At 34.4% G+C, this 24,436-nt stretch overlaps 3 protein-coding genes across 5 annotated transcripts; 2 read left to right on the top strand and 1 right to left on the bottom strand.

Moving 5' to 3' along the window:
- Positions 1 to 6,413: 6,413 nt before the first annotated feature.
- On the top strand, positions 6,414 to 8,012 carry DAN1 (Alba DNA/RNA-binding protein). The gene is made up of 5 exons (XM_089717518.1): positions 6,414 to 6,714; positions 6,977 to 7,025; positions 7,276 to 7,338; positions 7,439 to 7,503; positions 7,603 to 8,012. The coding sequence occupies exons 1-5, from the start codon at positions 6,544 to 6,546 to the stop codon at positions 7,693 to 7,695; spliced, it is 441 nt and encodes a 146-aa protein (XP_089573644.1). The 5' UTR covers positions 6,414 to 6,543; the 3' UTR covers positions 7,696 to 8,012.
- Positions 8,013 to 8,652: 640 nt separating this feature from the next.
- FLK (RNA-binding KH domain-containing protein) lies at positions 8,653 to 16,034 on the top strand. 3 transcript variants are annotated; one of them, XM_089717996.1, is made up of 7 exons: positions 8,653 to 8,810; positions 9,628 to 10,261; positions 12,283 to 12,535; positions 14,187 to 14,332; positions 14,415 to 14,693; positions 14,854 to 15,048; positions 15,542 to 16,034. In XM_089717996.1, exons 2-7 carry the CDS (start codon positions 9,638 to 9,640, stop codon positions 15,716 to 15,718), a joined length of 1,674 nt encoding a protein of 557 aa, XP_089574122.1. In that variant the 5' UTR covers positions 8,653 to 8,810; positions 9,628 to 9,637; the 3' UTR covers positions 15,719 to 16,034. The 3 variants fall into 3 exon arrangements, with proteins under 3 accessions (XP_089574122.1, XP_089574120.1, XP_089574121.1); XM_089717994.1 differs by having other exon boundaries at positions 14,184 to 14,332; XM_089717995.1 differs by having other exon boundaries at positions 8,663 to 8,815; positions 14,184 to 14,332.
- A 1,033-nt stretch (positions 16,035 to 17,067) lies between these two features.
- On the bottom strand, positions 17,068 to 23,688 carry MUG3 (MuDR family transposase). Its single transcript, XM_089717989.1, has 3 exons — positions 23,286 to 23,688; positions 17,653 to 22,303; positions 17,068 to 17,555 (listed from the first exon to the last, which is right to left on the bottom strand). Exon 2 carries the CDS (start codon positions 22,188 to 22,190, stop codon positions 19,941 to 19,943), a length of 2,250 nt encoding a protein of 749 aa, XP_089574115.1. The 5' UTR covers positions 22,191 to 22,303; positions 23,286 to 23,688; the 3' UTR covers positions 17,068 to 17,555; positions 17,653 to 19,940.
- Between the last annotated feature and the right edge of the window lie 748 nt (positions 23,689 to 24,436).

Genomic DNA, 24,436 nt, shown 5'->3' with positions numbered 1-24,436 from the left:
TGAGACATTGATTTATATACAGGAGGAATAATCTATAGCCAAATGTAAAAAACGTGTCTAAACAAAAAAAATTACATAAAAAAGCATGAGAATTTAAAGTTTAACATCTTGAATTAATTGGTGGACCCTCACTCACTAAACTATAAAGTTTAATTAAATATCATATATTATTATAACGTGAAAAACTAAAAAGTTAAACGCTAATTATCTTTAAACGCTTAAAGGTATTTTGGTTGGTACATAGGCAAACTAACATGAATTGGCATTGTAAGCAAATGGATTAGATTTGTTAGGCTTAGGTTTGAACATGTTGGACACTAAAGGCGTATTAATGCACGTACCATATATAATATAGTTACTAATAATTTAATTTTAGCAACAACATTAACTTATTCTTGCTTGGCAGTGGTTGCACCCCACGACACATACAATACAACTGCAAGCCACAATAATCTCACAGTAGTAGGTTGCTGATTTTTTTTTGAAGTTTGGAGGGAAATAATAATTATGGACTAGGGTTCCTTCCTAAATATGGGAAGACGGTAGTTTGAATCTCACTGGCTAATTATTTCATTTTTATATTTATTTAGCGATAATTTGATATTGTTAACATATTTTTACATATTGTATTATGTTTATGTTATAATTTTTGGTGATAGACATTGATTTAACTTCAAAAATCAAAATTTTGATTGTAAGATAATAAAAAAACTCATTCTTGATAGTTATTACAGTTTAAGTTGGTATATATTCAATAACATTTAATCAAGTTTCCAACTTGAAATTCAATTTCCACGAAAAAGCTCCAAAGAAGATTCAAATTTCCTGACATAATATTTGCTGCTGTCAATTTAGGTCAGTAAACCACCACCCACTAGCCTTAAGTTTTGTCCTTTCCATTTCTTTTTCAGGTGAAAAATTCAATGAGATTTCAAAACCATGGTCAAACTTTGTTGGTCAATTCTCATGCAATTTCAAAACGAATAGCAGTGAATTGTCTGATAGATTCTAATAAAACATTTTCTGATTCCATTTGCTTGGATGCTGGGAAAAAGAAAGAAAATAGAGCCTTTATTCTCCTTCTCATTCCTCAAAGTAATACATAAGACGGTTGTGGAAACTGTATACACAGGTCAGGCCAGTGTAAAGTTGCCAGGAATTGCCTTCTGCAGGTTTAAATTTTATGGCTCGATATAGAATTCAAAACCTATAGTTATCGCTATTTAGAGAATTTTATTTGAATATTTTCTTAGTCCAAACAAGAAAATATGAGTAAAAAAAATTAATTACATTATAGTACAACTCACAAAATTAATAAAGTGTTGGTTAAGGTGATATGCAATATCAATCTTTTATAAATACGAGAATATAAATTTAATTATTAGGAAGCGTATTTTTTTAAAGGATAAAAAAATCTTTACGTTTTACAACCCAAATGATTTAAACCTCCATTGCAACATTTCATAGATTTCGTGTGCATTTGATTTGTTGGCAAGAACAGAAGTGATGGACATATTTAGAATTCTGATGCACGATGTCTTAAATTGTTATGCCAAACATTGACTCAAATACTGATGAAATTTGCCTTGAGATATTCAACTCTCAGAAATTTTCACAATTTAGCCATAATTGGAATTCAAATATGAAATTGCCTTGCAATTCAAATATTGCAGGGTACAACTGCCCGTTGGCAAAGCCTGTGATCAAAATTATTCACTTCCATTTTTGAAATTTATTTATTTTTCCATAAAATTATTACAGAAATCAATTGTTCTTCTTGATTCTTGTTCGATTCAAAATTTAAAATTTTTAAATTAATTTGAATTTAATTTCGATTTGAACCAAATCTATAACTCTTCCTACCTATTATTAAATATATTGGACGGATTAAAATTGGAGCCCCGATTGAGACGGCAGTAGAAACGTAATTCAACTTTTGGTCCATATTTTGAATATTCCAACCTCCTACTCCTAGGTTCAAAAAAGTCAAAAAGCATTCTTTGAAAAAATTTTCCCTCTTTCCTTTCTGTTATTTTATCACTTCCATAATATTATATAATATTTGTTTTTTTTTTTTAAATTACCATTTCTGATAAACTATTTTTGAACAGAATGTGTGAAAGGAATAGAGAAGACATTTGAAATTTGGAAGCACCTGTATAAAGGGTAAATGGTCCCATTTAGTTTCATTTTGACTTGAAAATTAAATTTAAAAAAAGGGACCAATAAATAATCTTTGATGATGGTCCGTCCAACAGTGGCAAAAGATATGTGCTGATGGCGGTGGCCGCGTGAAGAGGAGCAATTGGCGGCAAAATTTTTTGATGAAGAACAGTGAGTCGTTGCGGAAGTCTGGTGCCTCGACATGGTAGGTCCATGCACTCTTCTTTTGCAATTTCTCGTGCCCTTACTCAACGGAAGTGAAAGTGGCTCTTCTTCTCTCTTCCTTCCACCCATTCTTTAACACCATTTGAAAATTGAAAAAAAGTAGTAATGGGTTTTGGCTTTGAGTGGCTAAGTGACTTGACATCAACCTAACACTTATGTTGACTCCCAGCACAGTCATTACAATTACTGTTGTCTTTGCCGTGGATTACAATGTGTGATTAAGAAATTTGAGCTTAAGCTCTGCAAAATTTGCTTAAAAATAAAATAATAAAGTAATAATAATAATAAAAAAAAGGATTCTTATCAAAAAGGGCCTATCATCACCAAGAAAAAAGAATATATAATTATTGATTAAAACACATTTATGCAAAGATTTTTCCTTTATTTTAATTGATTTTACCTACTACAAAGTGATTAACAGATTAATCTTGAACTTAAAGGCTAATTATTCAATAAGACACAGATCTATTGTAAAGCAAGTTGTCTTCTATTGATTCCTTCCACCTTAAATTCCAAAATTACTATTAAGGTAATCATGGTAAAGTTCTGAATATTCAAAGTGATATATAGCAGGGCAGTTGGCAGTTAAATGATAATGCTTTGGACTTAAGTTAGCAACTTTATGCATAGACAGCAAGAATTATACTCAAAGAATACCCTAGCTATATTAATTTTTATCAAAGATTGCAATCAAATTTCAAAATTAATAGAGAATTCTATACCTATTATTATAATTATTCTTGGTTCAATTTACATATACTAAAACTGTTTTTTTTTTCAGACATTGTTAAGATTTGGGAGCATATAATATATAGTATTTCCAGATTAAAAATATTACTTTTAAAGTCACTTTCCAAATAAAATTTTAATTATTATTTATCGTATTTTCTCTTTAATCAAAAGAGAAAAAAAAAAAACTATTACAACATCTAGATATATTGTACCACAACATTCATCAGCAAGTTAGGATAAAATATTTTTAAATCCAACCGCGTAAAGAAAGCAAAATCTGCAAGTCGATTTGCACAAAAATTAGCTTAACGAAAAATTAGCTTAACGAAAGACATAAAAATATAAATATTCACGTCGCTCCAAAATAAAGAATTTTTTTGAAAAGGAAGAAGATGGACCAGGCACGATGTATATTTTGCAATCTTTATGAGAAAGTATGGCAGGCCATACAACGTATGACTCCATTATTGTCTTTACCAAGGATAAGATGGCCAAAAGGAAGTCCAAGATTGGTCTAAATCAAGCATTCAATGGAATAGTTTGGGTATTATTCTTTTATGAAACTTTCGGTTCGATTTAATCAATAATTTTCCATAGGAAACTTCATGATGCGTTTTTTTTTTTTTTTATGTATATATGTACCAAAATTGAACCGAATCGTTGAATCATGCAGCAGGTCGTGGAGCCACCAAAGACCCTTGATAATTTGTATTATTTATCTTGTATTCTTCTGCACGAAAACTACATTTATTATTATTATTATTATTCTGTTTTTATTTTATTTTATATTTTTAAAATTGTTGGATGGTATGCCACAAGTCTAATATATTTATATATTTATTATTTAATATAAAATATAATAATAGTAATAAAAAGCAAGAGTAGAAGAGGGTAGTTCAGGATCAGAACTTGAGAAACACAACTTCTTTTTCAACTTCCTTGGTGAAGCTCGTAAGAAAACATCCTGCTAAAATTTACTTGACGCAAACGTCATATTATGTGATGATGTCTATCTATTTACTATTTACTATTTACTCTTTTAACGATCAAACGCGTAGAAGTTTCAAACAATTTGTTAATCCAGTCACTTTGAACGTGTATTTAAATTCATCTTTCAATTTTTTTTTTTTTAAGTAGGAATTTTATTACATCAACCAACTTTGTTATTTTCCACTGTAATTATGATATATTAGTTCTATGTCTGAGTTTCAGAAGAGAATCTTGTTATTCCTGTATTTTTTATTATTTTAAAATTATTAATAAAATATTATATTCAAAAAATCAAATGTAAAATCCATAAATTTCATAAAATATGTGAAATTTAAACTTTATGGATAATAATAATTATTCTCTTCAAAATTCTTAAAAAAAAAAAAAGAAAAAGAAAAATACCCGGGAGGGCTTTATGCTCTGAGAAAAGAGTTGAAGAGGCAGCCACACATTAAAAGCTAATTGAAAGGCATTAATTAAAAACCATTATCTCCTAGACAAATTTTAGTGTTAAAAGATTTTTGGTATAAATTTTTTTTTTTTTTTTTGAGGCATCTTTCTTTCTTTGTCCCCAACCCTTTTCTCTTTTTGGGGATGGTCCTCTAAGAGACGTGTATTTTTTTTATTTATTACTCTTTTGTTATATTGTGTCGCATAGAAAATGACCATTCAATACATAGGGTTTTGTCCCCATTTGATTTCCACTTAAACACCATGGCTACCTCTTTCACCGACATTTTTTCTGCACGTGTGATCCTCCAATTTGTTCATACCAAAAAGAAAGCCAATTCCAATCCATGCTGTCCAATTTCTTTTTGGATACATGGGAAGCGGACTCAAACGATGCTGTGAGCTATTCAGCTTGGTAATAACTTTTATAGGAGAGGATTTTAATTCGAGACATTTTATTTTCTATAATTTTTATGAGAGATAAAAAGATTAATTTGATCGGTCAAATTATGTAATTTAGCCAATTGATATTATTTTATTTATTATAAATACATTATTATATAGAAATTCTTATTTACATTGAGCATATACGTTAAGTAATTTTTAAAAATATTTAATATAAATAAAAGTATTATTATCCTTTTATTAGAAAAGATAAAATAAATATGAAGCGACTTAAATAGTCAAAAAAAAAAGTTTGAATTCAATAAATAATAAATACAATATCAAAGTTCTATATGTAAAAAAGTAAAATATTTAAAGAGAGTATAACTGTGATTACAAATCTCGAAATAAAATTTATTTTATTTTATTTCAAAATATGTGAGATAATTATGAGAAAATAAAAAAAAGCAAAATAATAATAAAAATTTTAAATGGGGATTAACTATTATATTGTTCGGTTTTTTTTTTTTTTTTTACTTGCGCTATTTGAATTTCAGGCTAAACAATAAAAAAAAAAATCCAAACTTTTATCTTATAATAATTACACGCTAAATTCAATTTAGGACACTACAGTTGCAATTTTTTTTTATTACAATTATATCCTAATTTAAAATTAATCAAAATGAATAAATAAAATATATTAAATATAGGTTCACAGCACATACTTTAGTCAACTTAACTTGAATAATAAATTAGCAAACTATATAAAATATCATTATCTATGAAGTCATCACAAAGTGTTTTGCTTTATTTTGAACTTTATCTCTTTTAGATTGCTCTTCTTCTCCATTAATCTAGGGTTTGTGCCTTCAAAATGAGATAAAAAAAATTTTTAGGGTGCAAAAATTTAAAATTAGGATATTTAGGAGATTAGTATTTTTATATGGTTTAGTCAATTCATCTATTGAATTAAGTTGACTCAAACATGATTCACGAGACTCACGTTTAGTATATTTTATTTGCTAACTTTGATTAATTTTGAATTAGGTTGCAATTGTAATAAAAAATTACAATTGAAGTGAATGAAAGGTTAAATTAAATTTTGGAGTGCAATTGTTAGGAAACGCACAATTCGATATGTTTTTTATGGTTTAGCATCGAATTCCGCTAAGAGTAATTTATTTTAGGCAACACTTAAAATTGTTTTGGGCCCAAAATTCCATCACTTTTGCCATATTTGACGAAATGGAATCTAAGCCCATTTTGGTTCAAGGCTTCAAGCAATAAAAGCCTAGCGTTCAAATCTTCAAGGGTACAATCGTCATTTGAACTCAAGAAAAATAAAAGTAAAAGACCCGTCTAATTCTCTTACCACGTCAACAACCATTTACAAAGCAACGCGTGTTGCTCTCCTATTAACCAACAAGCCACCACTCGCGCCTCTTTAAAACCATCACCATTATAACGGTCTTCTCTACTTTTCCGAACCCAACAATCGTTTCTCTTCGATAACCCAACTTTCCCGCTCTATAAACATAGAAACTTGACATTAGAAACCAGAAATTGAGAGAGAGAGAGAGAGAGAGAGAAACACACTAAATGGCGGTGGAGACAGTAGCACCAGCACCCGCACCGGCACCTGCACCTGCACCAGCACCCGCAGCAACAGCCACTGAGATGGTCACCACAGCACAGGGACAGCATAAAAAGAACAGGATTCAAGTGTCCAACACCAAGAAACCTCTATTCTTTTATGTTAATCTCGCTAAGGTTTAACTTTTTCTTAAGTTGTTATTAAGTTTAATTGTCCTTCACAACTAAAAGTTCATTCCTTTAATTAGGTACTATTATTGTTTTGCGATTCGGATGTTATTACAACATGGAGAATGTTTCATAATTTGCTTTATAGGTGTTTGTTTCAAAGCTTCAGAGACAACAATGCTTCTTGGATTTGCTCATTTTTTTGAATCTTCTTTCTAAATTTTTGATATTCTATAAATGTGCATAATACATATATACACATATTTTGCAGAGGTATATACAGCAACATAATGAGGTTGAGCTTTCTGCCTTGGGCATGGGTACGTACTCTTATGTTCATCACCATAGTATGCGTGTGAATGTATTTGCATACATTTTGTGATTGTAATTGAAGAACACCATAGTATGCGTGTGAATGTATTTGCATACATTTTGTGAAAATAATTGAAGAACGGATCAGTTTTTCTATAAACAAACACCCCTTTTGATACATGGTACAAAGTATAAAGAGAATGGAGAAAGAAAAATGTTCATTATAATTTCTAAAATAAAATTTTCAATTGATTACAGCAATCACCACAGTTGTTACAATTGCTGAGATATTGAAGAACAATGGATTAGCCACCGAGAAGAGTAAGATTTTCTTACTTGATTAATCCTAAAAACAAACTTATATATTTGCGGTTAGAATTGAGAATGGCTAATTTTGTAGTTTTTATTATTGAATGAGCAGAAGTTTTGACATCCACGGTAGGCATGAAAGACGAAAACAAAGGACGGCTAGTTCAGAAAGCCAAGGTAAGTGACCTTGGAGACGGGTTATTTTTAATTTTTGTTTTAATTAGTTTGCTAAATCAATTTAGATTAATGGGTTTTATCTTTCTCCTTAATTTGTAGATTGAGATAGTGTTGGGGAAATCGGAGAAATTTGACAGTCTGATGGATGCTGCAAATACAGTCCCAGAGGCAGATGCCAAAGACAAAGAATAAGTAAAGAGAGAGAATGGAGCAACATTGCATATATTTTCTCTTTTTTTTTTTTTTTTCTTTTTTTGTAATAGGAGGAAATATAGGTAGATATTTTTTTGGTCATAAAAGTGCAAAACGACAACGCCTTGAAATGGTATGGCATAATGGTGCCAGTTGCAGTTGTATGCACCTCTCTACTGCGATCCTTTAACACAGAGTTGCAGAGATATAAATGTTATTAAACTGTTTCTTTCTGCACATGTACTTTTTACTGCACTCAAGTGCCTAATTATAATCAAATTGTACTTATCAATTTTGCAATGAGTTATCTTCTTGGATATGATGTTTTTAGGATTTTATACCCATTTGATACGAAGAAGTTGACCATTCTGCATATACACCCTGAACAAAGTAATACAATTTTAATTTAAACAAGAGTATTTCTAATTCGTTTAACTGAAAAAAATGACCAAATAGTAATAATTTTTTAAAAAACTATTTAAGAATAAAATTAAAACATCAAGTAATTTTCGAACAGAGAATACAAAGAAATCATTCAATTAAAGAAGGAGAAAAAAAGAAAACAAAATGAAAATCATCTATTATGATGGATTGCACCTTCAACTACACTAATCTAAACTTTTAGTACATTCTTATGGCGTAACTATTTCATTGAAAAATAAAAATATTTCAAAGAGTTGACCTAAATTACACAAAACAATTATATCCATGGCGGACCTGGAATTTGAAAGTATAGAGGAGAAATTATTAAACAAAGGCTGAAAAATACTTTGAATTGACGAATAACTATTTTTGACATATAAACTTTATAGTACCAATCAAAAAAAAAAAAGAAAAAGAAAAGGTAATGTACATATGCAAAGCCCAACAGCGCTAAGCCCAGCTCATTAAGCCCAACAGCGCTAAACCCAGCTGATTAGCCCATTTACATCAACAAATACCAAAGGGCGACTGTGCAAATTCCAGGTTTTATGAGTGCCACATGATAAAAAAGAACAGTAACCCCAAAATCTTCATCACCTCATCGCCTACGCCACTCTCTCTCGAGGCTATAAACCGTAGAAACCTTACATTCCCATACGCACTCTTTACGACTCAGAAGTTCTCCTTTCTGCGTAAGGTTTTTTTCCTTCGGATTTTTCTCCTAAATATTTGTTGTTTACTTTAGAATCTGTTTTATCCTTTTCATTGCAGAGTTCTATGGTTTCCTCATCCAAATGTTTCTTGGTGTCTAATTTAGGGTTTTTAGCCTAGACCCATTAATGGGTTTCTTGTTTTGCATTTGCTCCTTTTCACAAGGATGCGTAATTTCTAGAGCGATGTAGGGGATGAGAATTAGGGTTTTGAGCAGTGCTTGGATACGGTTTATTTTGTTTTTATTTGGCTGTATTTATATATCAAATGTACGATACTTTTACGTGTTTTATATATATTATTCTATTTGGCATGTCTTATAACTCGTTATCCTGGTGTCTGCTTTCCATTTGTTTTTAGTATGTTAGTGAATGACTGAATTTTTTCTATGAGTGCGTATTCGTGTTATATCCTATGTGCAGACTAACTTGCATGGTCCAAGGGATCCAATAACCGAGGTTTACCAAGTTATGGTTTAGGTAACTACTGATGATAGAGGCCTTAGACTTCCCTTAAAACCACATAAAAGCATTGACAGAGGATGAACTTTATTCCTTATTATTTTATTTTTCTGAGTTGGATTTGAGCTTGCTATGAGTTTTGGGAAGAATTTTTTTTTTTTTTTTTTTGGGGGGGGGGGGTGTGTTGTGATGGGGAGGGTGTTGTGATGGCGAGGGTGTGTCTACCTCATCTAATATGAGCATGAGGCAAGAGTTAGTTGTGATGATTGCCTATTTTGTATTTTGTACACTAAAATCATTGACATTTGTTGTATTTTGTGTGGTTCGTTTTTTCCAGTGCAACAATTATGGCAGAGGTTGACCAAAGCATTGGTGATCATGATGTGGATCATGTATCTGTTCCTGGTGTGGATCATGTATCTGTTCCTGGTGTGGATCTTGCTGTAGATCATGGCATGGATCATGTTGCAGATCATGAAGTGGACCATGCTGCAGAGCATAACATGGACCATGCTGTTGATCATGATGTCGAACATGTGGTAGATCACTGCGTTGGACATGCCATTGATCATGGGGTGGAACATGGTATTGATCACAATTTGGATCATGCTGTCAATCAAGGCTTGGATCATACAACAGATGATGGCTTGTCGATAGATCATAATGTGGATCAAGCTCTAGATCAGAATGTAGATCACACTGCAGAGAATAATATGGACCATGCAGAAGACCAAGTGCCTGAGGATTTTCAGGTTCAAGAAAAACAAGGACATCATGAGGATACAGTTGCTGCAGGTGGTGAAAAGAAGTGGCCAGGATGGCCTGGGGAGAGTGTGTTCCGGATGTTGGTTCCTGCACAAAAAGTTGGTAGTATAATTGGACGAAAAGGGGAGTTCATTAAAAAAATTGTTGAGGAGACAAGAGCTCGCATTAAGATACTCGATGGCCCTCCAGGGACAACGGAAAGAGCTGTAAGTTTGTTTGTGGTTTATTTATTTGTGCAGTTTAGTTTGCATGGAAAATCTGGAAGTACGCTGGTTTAAGAGAACTTGTTGATGTAAAATTTGTCTATTTGATCTTGCTCTATGCTTTATTCACATATGAACAGGCTGCATTATATGCCATTCAATTGAATCTTCTCAACTTTCTTTGGTATTTTCTAGGGGTTGGGAAAGATTTTTATGATGTTAGGTCAGTTGCAATTGTGATCATAGATTGTTTTGCCTATATTCTATGTGAATGGGTGTTGTTATCGCTTTTATTAGTCTGTTTATTTGTGTGTCAGATTTTTATTGAGAATATGGATTCTTGCTGTTTGTTGGTGTAATCTGCCTTGTGGTTGAAATACTCCAATTTTTCTTATGGAGGTCAATGTAGAGGAAGAATTCACCTAAATTTAATTGGAAGGTGAAGCTACAATTGAAAAAATAATAATAAAATGAATAAATTGCTCTCACAGAAATTTTCTAGATGAAATAATATTTCTTATAAAAAAATGGATCTATTAGTTCTTATGACATATTAAAAAAATGGAAGTATCGTTAAGCATATAACATGTAAGTAAAGCTATAAGCTTCAGTGACATAAATTTCTAATCTAAATGAAAATATATATGCAAAGTGATGCATAGCTATATGGAAATCTTGGAGAAAAGGTTTATTATTATAATGGATATCAAGATTCAGGGAATTCTTGGTTAAATAACCAAGTTTTGTGTTGGAATTCAATTCAAATACCACGTATATAAAATTTTTATTTAACCTTTACTGTTTGATGATATTGAGAGGGCAAAAGATTTTCAGCCAGTATAATGCTGCAACCTGTTACCCTTAAAAAGTATATGCTTTATCAGCAGGAGAAAGCATTCTTGGAGAGAAGATGTGATGGGAAATGTTTAAAAAAAGACTTATTGTATAAGATTGTGTAATTAAAAAGAAAACAAAGGGAAGCCTCATCAGAAGAAATCCAGAAAATATGACAGAATTCCTTTTATTGCAATAACAAAATGAATGTGTGCAGGTTCTGTCCGCAAATTTTAAAGGAATGAATCATCATTAGGAACCCCAATTATGAAGAAACAAAGGTCCAGATTGCAGGGGTCAGCATTGAGCTTTACAAAGTGCTGAAAAGTGATTTGAATAAACAGACACCCTGTACGAACAACTGTATCAAGAAGCTCTGCATTTGCTCTGGTAACTTCAGAACCTGGATGGTTGATTTCTTACCACAGATTGTAAACAACATATAAGGAGCCTGTAACAATCAGCTCTGGAGGATACTGAAAATGTTGTTAACACCTAACTGCTGCCTAAGTTGTGATAAATATTCTAACAACAATTAAGCATTAAACTATCTGAATCGAATTAATTAACTTTACACATTAATATACTAAAACTTGTAAAGTGATTGTATTCTTATGCAATAGTAACTTGTAAGATTCCAAATCTTTTGTCTTAGCACAGATGATAAAATAGGGTACTAAAAAACATAAACTTATAAAACAAGATTTAAGTTATGTAGTGTGACAGGCTGATATGAAGGCATTGACTGGTCAGCTGCTTGGAGAAGGGGGAAAATGTAGGACACAGTTAATGTTAACTTTTATATGATATAATAGTTACAAATTATACCTTGTTATGATCAAGTAATTAATAAATTATCTTGCTTAACCTGTTGAATTTTTGGGAACAAAACTGAATCTGGAATTTTATCTAAACAAGAGAAAATGTAATAGCGGATGCTCAATTCGCTATTTGAAAATTCTTTTTTCAATTCTGTATTATGATCATCAATATTTGCTTGTTCAAATCTCTACTATTCAATGTCAACCCTGTGCTGTCGTTGAGGTGGTGGTTTAGAAAATTTTTCTATTTAATTTTATGAATGAGTCCAACTTAAATCTCTCCCAGTTCCTCCCTTCATGGGCATCTTTGGACTCTAATTGTGTGATTTTGTCCTGTTAATTCTTGGCGCTGATGTTGTTTTTATGTAGGTTATGGTATCTGCCAAAGAGGAGCCTGATTCTTCTCTTCCTCCTGCCATGGATGGCCTTTTGAGGGTTCATAAACGGATAGTCGATGGTTTGGATGGTGATTCTTCACATATTGCCTCAGGCACCGGAACCAAGGTTTCAACAAGACTGCTTGTACCCGCCTCACAGGCAGGAAGTTTGATTGGAAAACAGGGGGGAACCGTTAAATCTATTCAAGAAGCATCTGGTTGTGTAGTTAGAGTTCTTGGAGCAGGTATTGCTTATAAAACTCTCATGATTTCATCTATTGTTGGTTCTAAGTTAGAAACTTCGAATTGCAATTTTATTATCTTTCTTACCACCTTAAACTTATTGTTTCATTCTTTGTTTTCTTTCTTGGTTTAATGTTTCTGAAGATTCATTTGTTTGTTCGTGATTTATCAAATTTGGTCATTGCGTGACTGTGGATGATTTCATTTTTCTTTATTGTAGTTTGCAGATTATTTGGTAACTATCAAATCACTGTCTTATTTGATATGTAAGAAAGGAAAGGTGGCATGTTCTTTTTGATTCTATTCTGAATTGATGCCATTCTGCAATTCAGTTTCACCTTGTATTGAAGGATTTCTGCCTTGATTACTGATGCTTAGTTTGAAATGTTAAAAAGCTGCAAGATTTATTGGTTTTCCTTCTGGAATTAAAAAGGTTTACATTTACAGGTTCCCATCTCAAAGTGGTTTTAATGTCATCAATTCTTTGTTGGGTTATGATTTGGTTCATTATGATGTATTGGGATCAATTTCAGGGAATAGGTCTGTTGAAACCTTTTTTCATTTGATGTGTTTTGGAGTTCAGGAGCATACATGAGAATCTTGCTAAAATATCATAGTAAAGTGGGAAAGGAATCAGGGAAAAATTAAGTGTCATTACCCCCTACTATGGTTACTGTAATTCTAGTTGTCATTTCTGACTGCATCTCCACCCTTACCTATTTGCTTTCATTGTCTATTTTTCATCATTCTGATCGTTGCTTTGGTTGGCCTGCTCTTACTGACCCTAATGCTCTCCCACCCTCAAACAACCATTCGTGCACACAAATAAATGAAAACCAGAATAATCTGATCTGTGCTACTTCTGCTCCACTACCTCCATTAGTCTTCTACCACTGTCATTGAGTTATAACTATTATTATTTCCTTGACATGCTTGATAGTTTGGAAGCTGATCATGGGTTATGTGATGAAAATGGAAATAGGTTTTATGTTCTAATCTTACTAACAAGTATCTTAACAGAGGAGAAGGAAAGAATTAAGGACATCATTACCTTTATGATGGCCACTGCTACAAGTCCCCAATAGAACAGTGATTTTCATTGTTGTTGTTTATCATTATGATGCCCAATCCGCTATCACAGTAGTCCTACTCCAGTGGACCTCCATCAATCTTCTAAATGTCTTTGAGTTGTAACTTTTACTGCTAACAGCTTTTGGCTTGATGGGTGATGTTACCACTGCATGGCTGTGTTGTTGCAACACCAAACTTCTTACCTAATTGAGGTTGCATTGTCCTGCCTAAAACATAATCTTCATTTAAGTTGAGTGTAAAGTTGAATTCCATGTTTAAGTTTATCACTCCCCTTTCCTCATTTCTGCTCTGCCCTGCTCTTTATTATAGAACTGATTATGTGGTTTGATGTTTTTAATGCTTATGGTCCTTGCTTTAATTATCTAAGATACTAAATTTTAAGCTTAAGGTCTTTGTTGGAATGTCTTGCATGTTGATTGTGTTTTTAAAATTTAAATGCTTTATGATTTAGATAATGTTTGACTTTTTATCTCCCCTGAACCCTGTGTTCTACTAGGGTGAGATGCTGAATTATGTGTCTGCATATTTTATCATCTTTTGTTGGAAAAATTGTTGCAGAAGACCTTCCAGTTTTTGCTCTCCAAGATGATAGAGTTGTGGAAGTATTGGGGGATCCAGCTGGTGTACACAAAGCAGTGGAGTTGATTGCTTCTCATCTAAGAAAGTTTCTAGTTGATCGCAGTATAATTCCATTATTTGAAATGCATGTAAGCTGCTGTCTCTTCATTAAAACTGCAATAAGCATAAGCAACCAGTTGGAATACTAATGTATCTAATTTGCATTGGCAGATGCAAATGTCAAATCCTCAGGTTGAGCACATGCCACCTCATCAGTCATGGGGGCCACCTCAAGGTCTTCCTCCAAGTGCTGGTGGAGGTCCTGGTTTTGGACCTACTCCTCAATATATGCCACCTCCACGGCAAATTGAGAATTACTATCCTCCTGCTGACTTGCCACCTCCAATGGAAAAACAACCTCATCAAGGTATATCTGCCTATGGAAGAGATGCTCCCATGGGTGTTCATGCGTCATCAAATTCCCAAGGGGCACCGTCAATGATCACACAGGTACTGTAGCTTTATGCACAAATATCATATTGTCAGTGAAGAAGATTGTGTAAATCGAATTTTATATGTAATGAGGCTGAAAAGTTAGCTTTTGTCCTTTATTTCACGAGTATTTTTTTAAATGTAGCTCCCAAAATGATGAGTTTTATGGCTGTTGCAGATTACACAACAAATGCAAATTCCTTTATCATATGCTGATGCTGTTATTGGGACAGCTGGTGCAAGTATAAGCTACATTCGGCGTGCTAGTGGGGCAACTGTCACTATACAAGAAACTAGAGGTGTTCCTGGTGAAATGACAGTTGAAATAAGTGGAACTGCGTCTCAAGTCCAAACAGCTCAACAGCTGATACAGGCAATTATATCTTACTGGATGTCATTACAAATTTTTGGTGTTTGATTGCTAACATGTGTACATGTTCTTGTTACAAATCTTCAGTTTCACTGTTATGGGTTTCATGCAATTGCATTGGATAAAGTTTTAAATTAACTTTGAGGTTGATGATGGGAATTGAGCTATTAAGCATAAAATGCGGCAGCTAATATGCTGATGCAGTTAGGTTGGATGGCAGTGGTGTGTGCTGTTGCCTATCAGCACTAGGAAAATATGAAGGCTTTGGACTTTAACCAGGCATTTATGTTACTAATCTAACCCGAAGATAAATCCTAACTCCTTAGTAGGGTTTAAGTTTTGACTATCAAAAACCATTAGTTCATAGAGAATTGCGTGACCCACTAATGTTCTCATCTACCTATGAATAAAATCCTGAGTTGCTGATGCTTGGATTCAAAATTTTGTAATTATTCACATGTATGATTATTAATCTGACGATACAATTGTGTTGCAGAATTTTATGGCTGAAGCTGCAGCACCTGCACAGGCACAGACAGGAGGGTCAACGGACCAAGCCTATAATCCTTATGCAGCTCATGGTTCTGTATATGCATCTCCACCATCCAATCAAGGACACACTGGTCATACTGGAGGCTATGGCTCAGTCTACGGCACAAACTATGGGTACTAGGCAGAGCACCTTCGATTCGGTTTGATCAGCATTGAGACTGTAACGATTCTCTGATTTAGTTGGTAGAATAATTTATCAAGACTTCCATAGTGTTGTATTTTGCTTTTCTTCTAGATTCTTGGTTAGAACTAGTGTCATATGTTAGATCTGTTGTGTGCATTAGGCTACAACTGTAGAGTTGCATATACAATATTTTGAATTTTCCTTCTGATCTTGGACATAGTTTTGTATGAATGGCATGGTATCATCTCACTTTCTGTTTTGATATATTACGCTTTTCCTTGATTTTGTTAATGATATCGGTCACAGTTGTCGACTTTTAAGCGTGTTTTATAAGATGTATAATATGTTTGGTCTTGTAGCTGGTTCGCTTGATTTTGTTTTTCAGTTAAATTTCCATTGTGGGACAAGTCCTGATGTGATGAAAGATATATATAGTTGAGTATTTGGTGTTGAGCTTCCACAGGCAAGTGACTAATGATATTTATTTATCGTAATATTTATTTTTTAAGTGAAATTAACTCTCTTTACGTTGTGCATTGCGTCTTACAAGATGTGATTAGAAGACTTGTTTTCGTGTTTGAAATTTTGTTCGTTGTTGAAGTTCTTTTTGGTTTTTGGGCTATTTAAACTTATTCTATGGTAATTAAGCCATTAATTTTTCAGAATCTGATCCTAATAACTTAGGATTAAGGCATTTTATTATTCTGATGCTTGAAAAACAAACTCTATCAAGCACAAGACGAGTAATGCTGCAGTTGTTTGCTCGAGTCTTTATGGTAATGGTAATACTTCAACTTGAACAGGAAATTAGTGATTAATGATAATATTTATTTTTTTAACTGAAGTTAATTAGCTCATTAATTCTTACAAGATGTTACGGCTAGAAGAGTTGATTACTAGAGTTTCTTTCTTCCTCCTCTTGATAAAATGATAGGCAGCTGAACAAGCTGTCATTCCAATACCAGCAACGAGAGCTAAATTTGCATATGAATCAACCTGTGCGCTACGTGCTTTCCCTGTCTTGCAAAATCCTTGCTAATTGTTTAGAATAAGATTTTACATTCCTACAAATTTTACCAAACTTAGTGAAAAAAGAAATAAAATGAGAAACAAGAGCAGCACATGAAGAATTTCGAGGAGGAATTACGCAAACCACGGTGGGAGTATCCTAATACAGGCCAGTGACAGTAGATATGACCACCCTCTTGGAGTTGACAAACCTCAATGGCATGGGAGGATAGGTCTTTTCTTATTTTAATTGCAGTTGCTATTAATTCACCCATTTCAACTCTCAACCCGAAAAAGTTAGTGGCCGCTTGCTCCTACGGTGTAGCTGTAGAAAAGTATTTGCATAATCACTTTCCTTTAGTTTAGGATAAATTGAAGCTTCTGATAAAGCTCTGGAATTTATTACAATCAGACCTAATTAGTATTTATTACATATAAATAATATCCCGCCCTCTTACAAGAAAAATCGGGCCTGTATAAGGCACAGGACTTGACAACTTTCCTCCTGTTTTACATAAAGTGGCAAAATCTTCACAATTGTGGCGAAGAAGTTCATATTGCCCAAATCCATTTTGCAGCAACTGGTAAGCAGTCCTCGTAACAACATCAGATGGATTTGAATTTCCATTATGAACCATCACCTGCAATCGTTCACCTAAAAGGAAGCAATCAAGGCAGGTTTTTACCACCCCAAGATGAATATTTGCTTGATGCCCACATATTTGGCAAGCTCGTTTTGAAGAACTTTTTGCGAATAGACCTCCTGGGGCTGTGGGGGTGAAGTGAATTACATACTTGACTCCAAGTTCCTCACCCACATATATCCCTGCAATTTTTGAGGATTCAACAATCTTTGTATTTGCAGGCTTATTTAGAATTATGTTGAAAATAAATGAAAACTATAGTTATCAAAGTAGACTGACCATGGTGGGCGTATCCCTTGAATCTTCTTACAGCAACGATATGGTCACCTGATTGGAGTGCGCGGGGGCCCTGACCCGCTCGGTCTAGTTCCCTTTCATCAAAGGAGTCAAGCACCAACATTTCCCTCTAACTTCAACTCTCAGTAGATTATTTTCTACCTTTAATCCTGTAATTGGAATCAGAAACTTATATAGACGTCTTCCTCCTTGTTAGCCATTGATTTTTCAGAATCTGATCCTAATAATGACTTCGGTTAGGAATTTTTTGTTTTTCAACTTGTAATTAAGGCATTTTATTATTCGATGCTTGAAAAATAAATCAAAATATAGAATTTATTCCTCAGCTATCAAGGAGAAGAAGAATGGTGAAAGTATAGAATGAGTTCTCAACCAAAAAAAAAAAAAAAAAGACTGCAAATTTTATCTTCTTCATGTATTTTCAGTAACTGCATTCTGTTACTTGCACCATTTAAATCTTAGCAAAGCAATAATAATTATTATGTAAGACAATATAAGAACGCAGTTCTTGTTGGATTGACAGAAAGGAAAAAGGAAGACATTCACTTGATACTTGTTTTGTTTCTTCTTCTGTTATTGTTTTTAGGTTGTTTTGACAGATTCAATGTCTTTTTTACATATACTTCCAATGCTATTTTAGGTAAATTGGCCCAAATATTATGGGTATATCAGAGTCCAAAAACATAGCCACAGCCTGTGAACTTATACGCTTTCCTGATTCACAAAAAGTGGAAAAATGTTCACAACTGTTCGTAATGAGATTATATTTGCCAAACCCATTTTTGCAGCAACCTGTAGGCAGAGCTTACAACTTCATCAGATGGTTTTGTATTTCGTATATAAACCATTACCTGCAATGGGTCACCTAAGACAAAGCAATCAAGGCAGGTGTTTACCACTCCAAGGTGTATATTTGCTTGATAGCCACATATTTGGCAAGCTGCTTTTGTAGTGCTTTTAGTTGGTTTTGAGAATGGGCACCTCCTGTGGAGGTGAAATGAATCACATACTCGACTCCAAGTAGCTCACCCACATACATTCCTGCCATTTTCAAGGATTCAGAAAAGCATATGAATATGCTTAGAGCTCTTTTAGCATTGAGGTTAAATTGTTTTTCCAAGAAAGCAGAGTTTTCTTTTTTCTTTTTTGTTTTTTAATTGTTGGAAAAGCAGTTTAGGAATATGTTTGTACTATCCTTAAATAAAAAAAAAAAGAAGAAAAAAAAAAAACACAGCTTCAAAGCAGACTGACCATGGTGGAAATACCCCCTAAGTCTTCTTATAGCAAAGGTATGATCACCTGCGTGGAGTTGGAGGGGGGTATCAGGCATTTCCCTCAAATCAACTCTCCGTGGACTAATTTCTATCTTTAATCTTGTAATTGGAATCAGAAACTGATACAGACTTCCTTCTCGTTAAGCCATTAATTTTTCAGAATCTGATCCTAACGACTTTTGGTTAGAATTTTTTGTTTTTCAACTTGCAATTAACGCATTTTATTATTCCGATGCTTCAAAAATATAGAATTCATTCCTCAGCTATCAAGGAGAAGAGGGATGGTGCAAGTATAGAATGAGTTGTTCTTCTGGCATCCCAATCATTGAGTTCTTCCCAAGACAGATACAGAACCTGAGAACAGAGTACCGAGAGCTAAGAGCTTCCTGCAAGTGAAGCAATCCTCTGCTTTGTTAAAAAGAAAACTTTTAAATCAATCAAGGTGAAACATCTGGATCCCACCTTCCCTTTCCAATTCTTTTGAGCTTCCCGAAACAAAGCCAAGAACTGGATCTAATTTGCTGGGAAATGCAGATATCTTGAATACTGTCTAAATTGGGAGGGCCGTGCAAGATTTTGCTAACTTGCCATGCTGATTAGACTCACTAGCTAGATCAATAAAAGCAACAGGCTCAAACCGCAAAAAGAGACGCTTGATTCACCTCAAACACATCAGTCTGATAAGACGGCAGTATGAAAAGAGGACAGGGGGAGACAGAGAGTTCCAAAGAAATTTTCCAGACACTAGATAAACTCTATCTTGATATTGAAAGCTACAATTACGAATGCAATCCTCCATAACATTGTATTATTGAGGTCATCATTCATACAGGATACTAAGAACCTTAATTTGCGTGACTATCACAGATAATAATAGCTTCTACTCGCAAACCTACTGACTACTAGAAACTAACAAGAATGCTAAAGAGCTAACACTTCTGCACATTAGGGACATGCCCATATATAATAATAGTAAACTATTTTCACATTCGCAAATTAGATGGGCGCTGCACATGTTGTTCTAAAATGGCCTGTTTGATTGCACCGACTACAATGAACAACCCGCTTCACACGGCCACGGTCTTCTGCTCGGACACGTTTCTTTCTTGGTCGACCAGGTGGACGAAGTGATTTGGGTGGATTAATAACAATCTCTATAGCCTTGTTAGCATTTGGATCTCCCTCAGTCAACTCCTTCCACAGACTTTTATCTGGAATTGGATGAATAGTTTGTGAATATGTTTTTCGATATGTTGCTACAGTGAAACAACTCTCGGTGAACCGATGCACATTCTGCCTGCAAGAGAGAAGTGCTGCCACAGCATGTGCGCAGGGCAAACCATACAGCTGCCAACCCCGGCAAAGGCAACAGCGGTTCCTAATGTCGACAATGTTAGTTCCTTCATGAGATATAACTTCAAATTCAGCTTCATTAGCACGAAGCACCTGATAGGTGCGAGCTCGCTCAAGAGCCTCAGCAACACGCCTCTCAGCAGAAGGTACAAGTATTGATGTCCACTGCATACTGGTCTCTCGGCGTTCATTGAACCAAGTCATTAGCTGCCTCCTAATGCATTCCATCATCTGAGTTATAGGAAGCCCAGAGGCTTCTAAAATCCAACTGTTCAGTGATTCGACTATATTAGCTGTCAAATGCCCGAACCGAGTCCCTTCAAAATAAGCCGTAGCCCATAAACGAGGGGGAATTCTTCGTATCCAATATGCAGCATCTTGTGATATCTCTTCAATCTCTAGAATTTTTGCCTCAAATTCAATGACAGTCAGAGCATGAGCAGCTTCCCATAGAAGGTTAACAAGCATTGTGTTATTGAACTCTTTGCGGAAGCTTTCACTCAAGTGGCGCATGCAAAATCCATGAAAAGCAGTTGGAAAATTTGCTTCTACTCCATCGACGATGCCCTTTTGCCGATCAGATAAAATTGTAAGCCTTGGCATGTTCTCTGTATTAATCTCCAGGAGATTATGAAGTTCAGACAGAAACCACATCCAATTTTCATCATTCTCATCATCAACAACACCAAATGCCAAAGGAAACAGAGCACCATCACCATCAAATCCAGTAGCAAGAAGCAATGTGCCAAGGTATTTGCTTTTCAAATATGTTCTATCAAGCCCAAGGAGAGGCCGACAAGCATTCAGAAAACCATAAATTGATGCCTGAAATGAGATGAAGAGACGCTGGAAGCAATTATCTGTTGGGTTACCATACACAGATGCAATACTCCCAGGATTTGTGCGCTTAACCTGTTCACAGTACTGTGGAAGCAAACGATACCCTTCTTCAAAGGAACCGCGCATGGCAGCCATGATACGCTCCTTGCCTCTCCAAGCTTGTTTGTATGATAAAGTTATACCATGTACTCGGTGAATCTCTTCCAATATTTCCTTTGGTTTGTAATTAGGGTTCTCCCTGAGTCGTTGCTCCACTGAGCTTGCAACCCACTGAACCGAGGCTTGCTGATGACCAAGATGAGCAATTCCTCCACATGTATGTGTCTCATGGATGGTCCTGATAGTGAAAGTTGGAACCCCCGGAAGCTTTGCCGCATGTATCCGCCAGGGACATCCCTCACTGGCACATTTAGCTGTGAATCGAGTCTTGTCAGATTTTATAGTCTGCATTTCAAAGTGAAGAGCAATGGCTGTATCCCTCAATGCCCTGCGGCAGCTGATGACATCCGGGAATTCTTGCCCCACTGACAGCTCATAGCTAGGGCTTATAGCAAGAGTACGAGCCTGAATGACAGGAGTATGGACTACAAGCTGGGACTCCTCAATAGACAAATCGTGATTAGCTTCCAAGCCCATATCCTGGTTCTGATCCACAGCTAGTTCCAGGTTCTCATCAAGTTCTTGGTTTTCTGAAACAGCCAATTCATTATTTTCCGATAAAGCTAACTCATGGTTCTGTGCAGTAAGAGCCAACTCATGGTCACCCTCATCAGGTTTACGCTCTATGCCTAATTCATTGTCATGGCCATAACTCTGACCAACATCCCCTTCATGCTCATCACTTTGTCCCAAACCCATTTCATGGTCATGAGGATGTCCTAAACCCAGTTCATGGTTCTGCCTCAAACCCAAATGATGTTCCTGTGCTTGTCCCAATTCCAAATCATGATTCTGGCCTAGACCCAAATTGTGATTATGCCCTAAGACCAATTGCTGATTCTGCCTGAGCCCTAAATTGTGACTTTGCCCAAGTATCAAGTCATGATTTGCCATCGTGTAAATTAATTCCAAGATGTCAAAAATTCAGAATAACTCAGCACCACAGCAGCAAGAAGAAACCACCAATTGCAAATTGATAACAAGAACACTGATTTATCACCACATGCCTGCCAAGCAAAGCAAATTGTAAATTAAGAGTTCACAACGCATCATCCATATCCATAAAGTTAAATATTACTTGGAAAAGGATACACAGAAAAGTATGCAAAAAAGGATAACTTTGCAGTGGAAAATCCAGCCTTAGCTGTTCTTGATCATTTCACATTTTGAATCCACAGCCCGTGTAACTACTATTTAAAAACACTAATCTATGATCTCAATCCCAGCTAGCAAAAGCAAGTTCAGAAAACAGAGAGAGAAGGAAACCAATTTTCTGCCACTACTACTCTCCCCTAGATACCCAGGGAACAAGGGGCTCAGCCATCATGCACATACACACAAAGTGATCAATATACCCTAAGTAGCGTCCCTCACTCTTTCACTTCTCAGATTGGCATGGCCACCAGAATGACAAAACCCAGATGCCTCCCAAATTTAAACAAACACTACGAACCAATGTAATTTCCGAACAAAATATCTTGGCTTTGCAACAACTAAACCACCAAAAATCAATAAAAGGAACTTCATACAAATTTAACTTAGTTTGAGAGTTGGCAGTACGCGCTTTCTAGACATCAAACGAGAAAAATGGAATTCAAGTAGAACCCAGTTATCAAACAAGGGAGAGAAGGACGGACTACTAAAATGAATGACCAAAATAATCAAAACTCAAACATTAGCAATCAATAATGTACAAATGCTTGGCATTCTTCCACTATCACTCGACCAATAGGAGCATAATTGAAAAACAAAAACAAAAACGAAAGATAATAATTATATTTTAAAAAAATCCTCTAAAAGGTAAGTCCTACAGAAAACCATTAAAAATTACAAAAATTATAACCCTAACTCAAATAATAATATATACCAAAACTCGACCAGCTAACCAAACGATAAGAAAAAAAGGATAACATAAACCCAGACTTAAACGAGCAGACTTAAAACTATAAAAACATAATTCTAAGCAGTCAAATGAGCAGAGAGAAGTACCTGATATAAACATGCTAGAAAAGCAATCAAAATCCCCGACTTAAACGCATAACATAAACCCCAAAAATCAACCTTGAACAAGCTAAAAGCTGAGAACATGAACTGGGTATTGATCAGAACTTTGACAAGTGAAGTGCAGACACGGTTATAACGCGACACAGTACGGATCAGAGCAAAGAATTAGGGATTTGTGTGGTTTCATTTGCAGTGTCAAAGGAAAAGAATTGAATTGGGAAAACGATAATTTGAAAACTGGCGGGTAAATCAGGGAGAAGATCGGAAAATAAAGAAAGAAAAGGAAGAAGGGCAAGAGGAAGAGAAGGGTGGGATTGGGAAATTAGAGAGAAGGGCAGAAGAGGGAGTGTTGGGGGTGGCGAGGGTTGAGAAGGGAAATACAGAAGCGACGATACGAGAGAAAAAGGGGTATATATGTCAATCAAAATTTTCAAGGGTGTTCTTTTTGTTGGGGTTTTTTTCGGAATTACTGTTTTTTAATTATGGATGGATCATTGTCTGCTTCATAAGGAAAAACAATCAACTAGGATTTGGAATTTCAATTTTACAAAAACTAAAAAAATATTTATTTTGTTTCTTTATAATTATTTAAATATATATATATATATATATATATATATATATATATATATATATATATATATATATAACATTTTGAATCTTTTACATATAATTTACTAGAAAAGTCAATAGGTTAAAATAATATTAAGTCGAAAAGATAAAATTTAAAATTTTTAACTCTCCACGTTCTCATATAAAAGTGATATAAAATTATTTACGGACCAAATATACGACACATAATTGACATGTACATGAATTTTTGCAGTTGCATATTAAAAAAATTATGGCATTGATTTATGTTTGGCAAGCTATTTTGACAAAATTAATTGCTAACTTACAATGCCTCAATTTATAGATAGAGCTTACAAAGTATTATTTATTATTCAAATAAAAAAATGAAGGAAAAAAATATAGTGTATTTTATTAAAAAAAAATACATTGCAATTATTTTTAAGTATTGAAAAGAGAAAATTCAAATATTAATATATTCAAATCAGTTAGCATGTTAGAATATATTGTACAAAATATGAATGTTTTGATAGCCCATTGGCTTGGCCCTAAATTTACATAAATAG

The sequence above is a fragment of the Jatropha curcas genome, chromosome 2 (assembly GCF_041381405.1).
Source record: "Jatropha curcas cultivar XTBG-Jc1 chromosome 2, XTBG_Jcur_1.0, whole genome shotgun sequence".
Classification (NCBI taxonomy): Eukaryota; Viridiplantae; Streptophyta; class Magnoliopsida; order Malpighiales; family Euphorbiaceae; genus Jatropha; species Jatropha curcas.
The sequence above is the reverse complement of the archived record's forward strand: the minus strand, read 5'-3'. Positions and strand labels throughout refer to the sequence as shown.

Coding starts and splice junctions, on each gene's coding strand:
- DAN1 (XM_089717518.1), top strand. CDS start 6,544: ATGGCGGTGGAGACAGTAGCACCAGCACCCGCACCGGCACCTGCACCT. Junction 6,715..6,976: donor TTTATGTTAATCTCGCTAAG/GTTTAACTTTTT, acceptor CATATTTTGCAG/AGGTATATACAGCAACATAA. Junction 7,339..7,438: donor TGGATTAGCCACCGAGAAGA/GTAAGATTTTCT, acceptor TTGAATGAGCAG/AAGTTTTGACATCCACGGTA.
- MUG3 (XM_089717989.1), bottom strand. CDS start 22,190: ATGGCAAATCATGACTTGATACTTGGGCAAAGTCACAATTTAGGGCTC.
- FLK (XM_089717994.1), top strand. CDS start 9,638: ATGGCAGAGGTTGACCAAAGCATTGGTGATCATGATGTGGATCATGTA. Junction 12,536..14,183: donor AGTTAGAGTTCTTGGAGCAG/GTATTGCTTATA, acceptor AAATTGTTGCAG/AAGACCTTCCAGTTTTTGCT. Junction 15,049..15,541: donor CAGCTCAACAGCTGATACAG/GCAATTATATCT, acceptor ATTGTGTTGCAG/AATTTTATGGCTGAAGCTGC.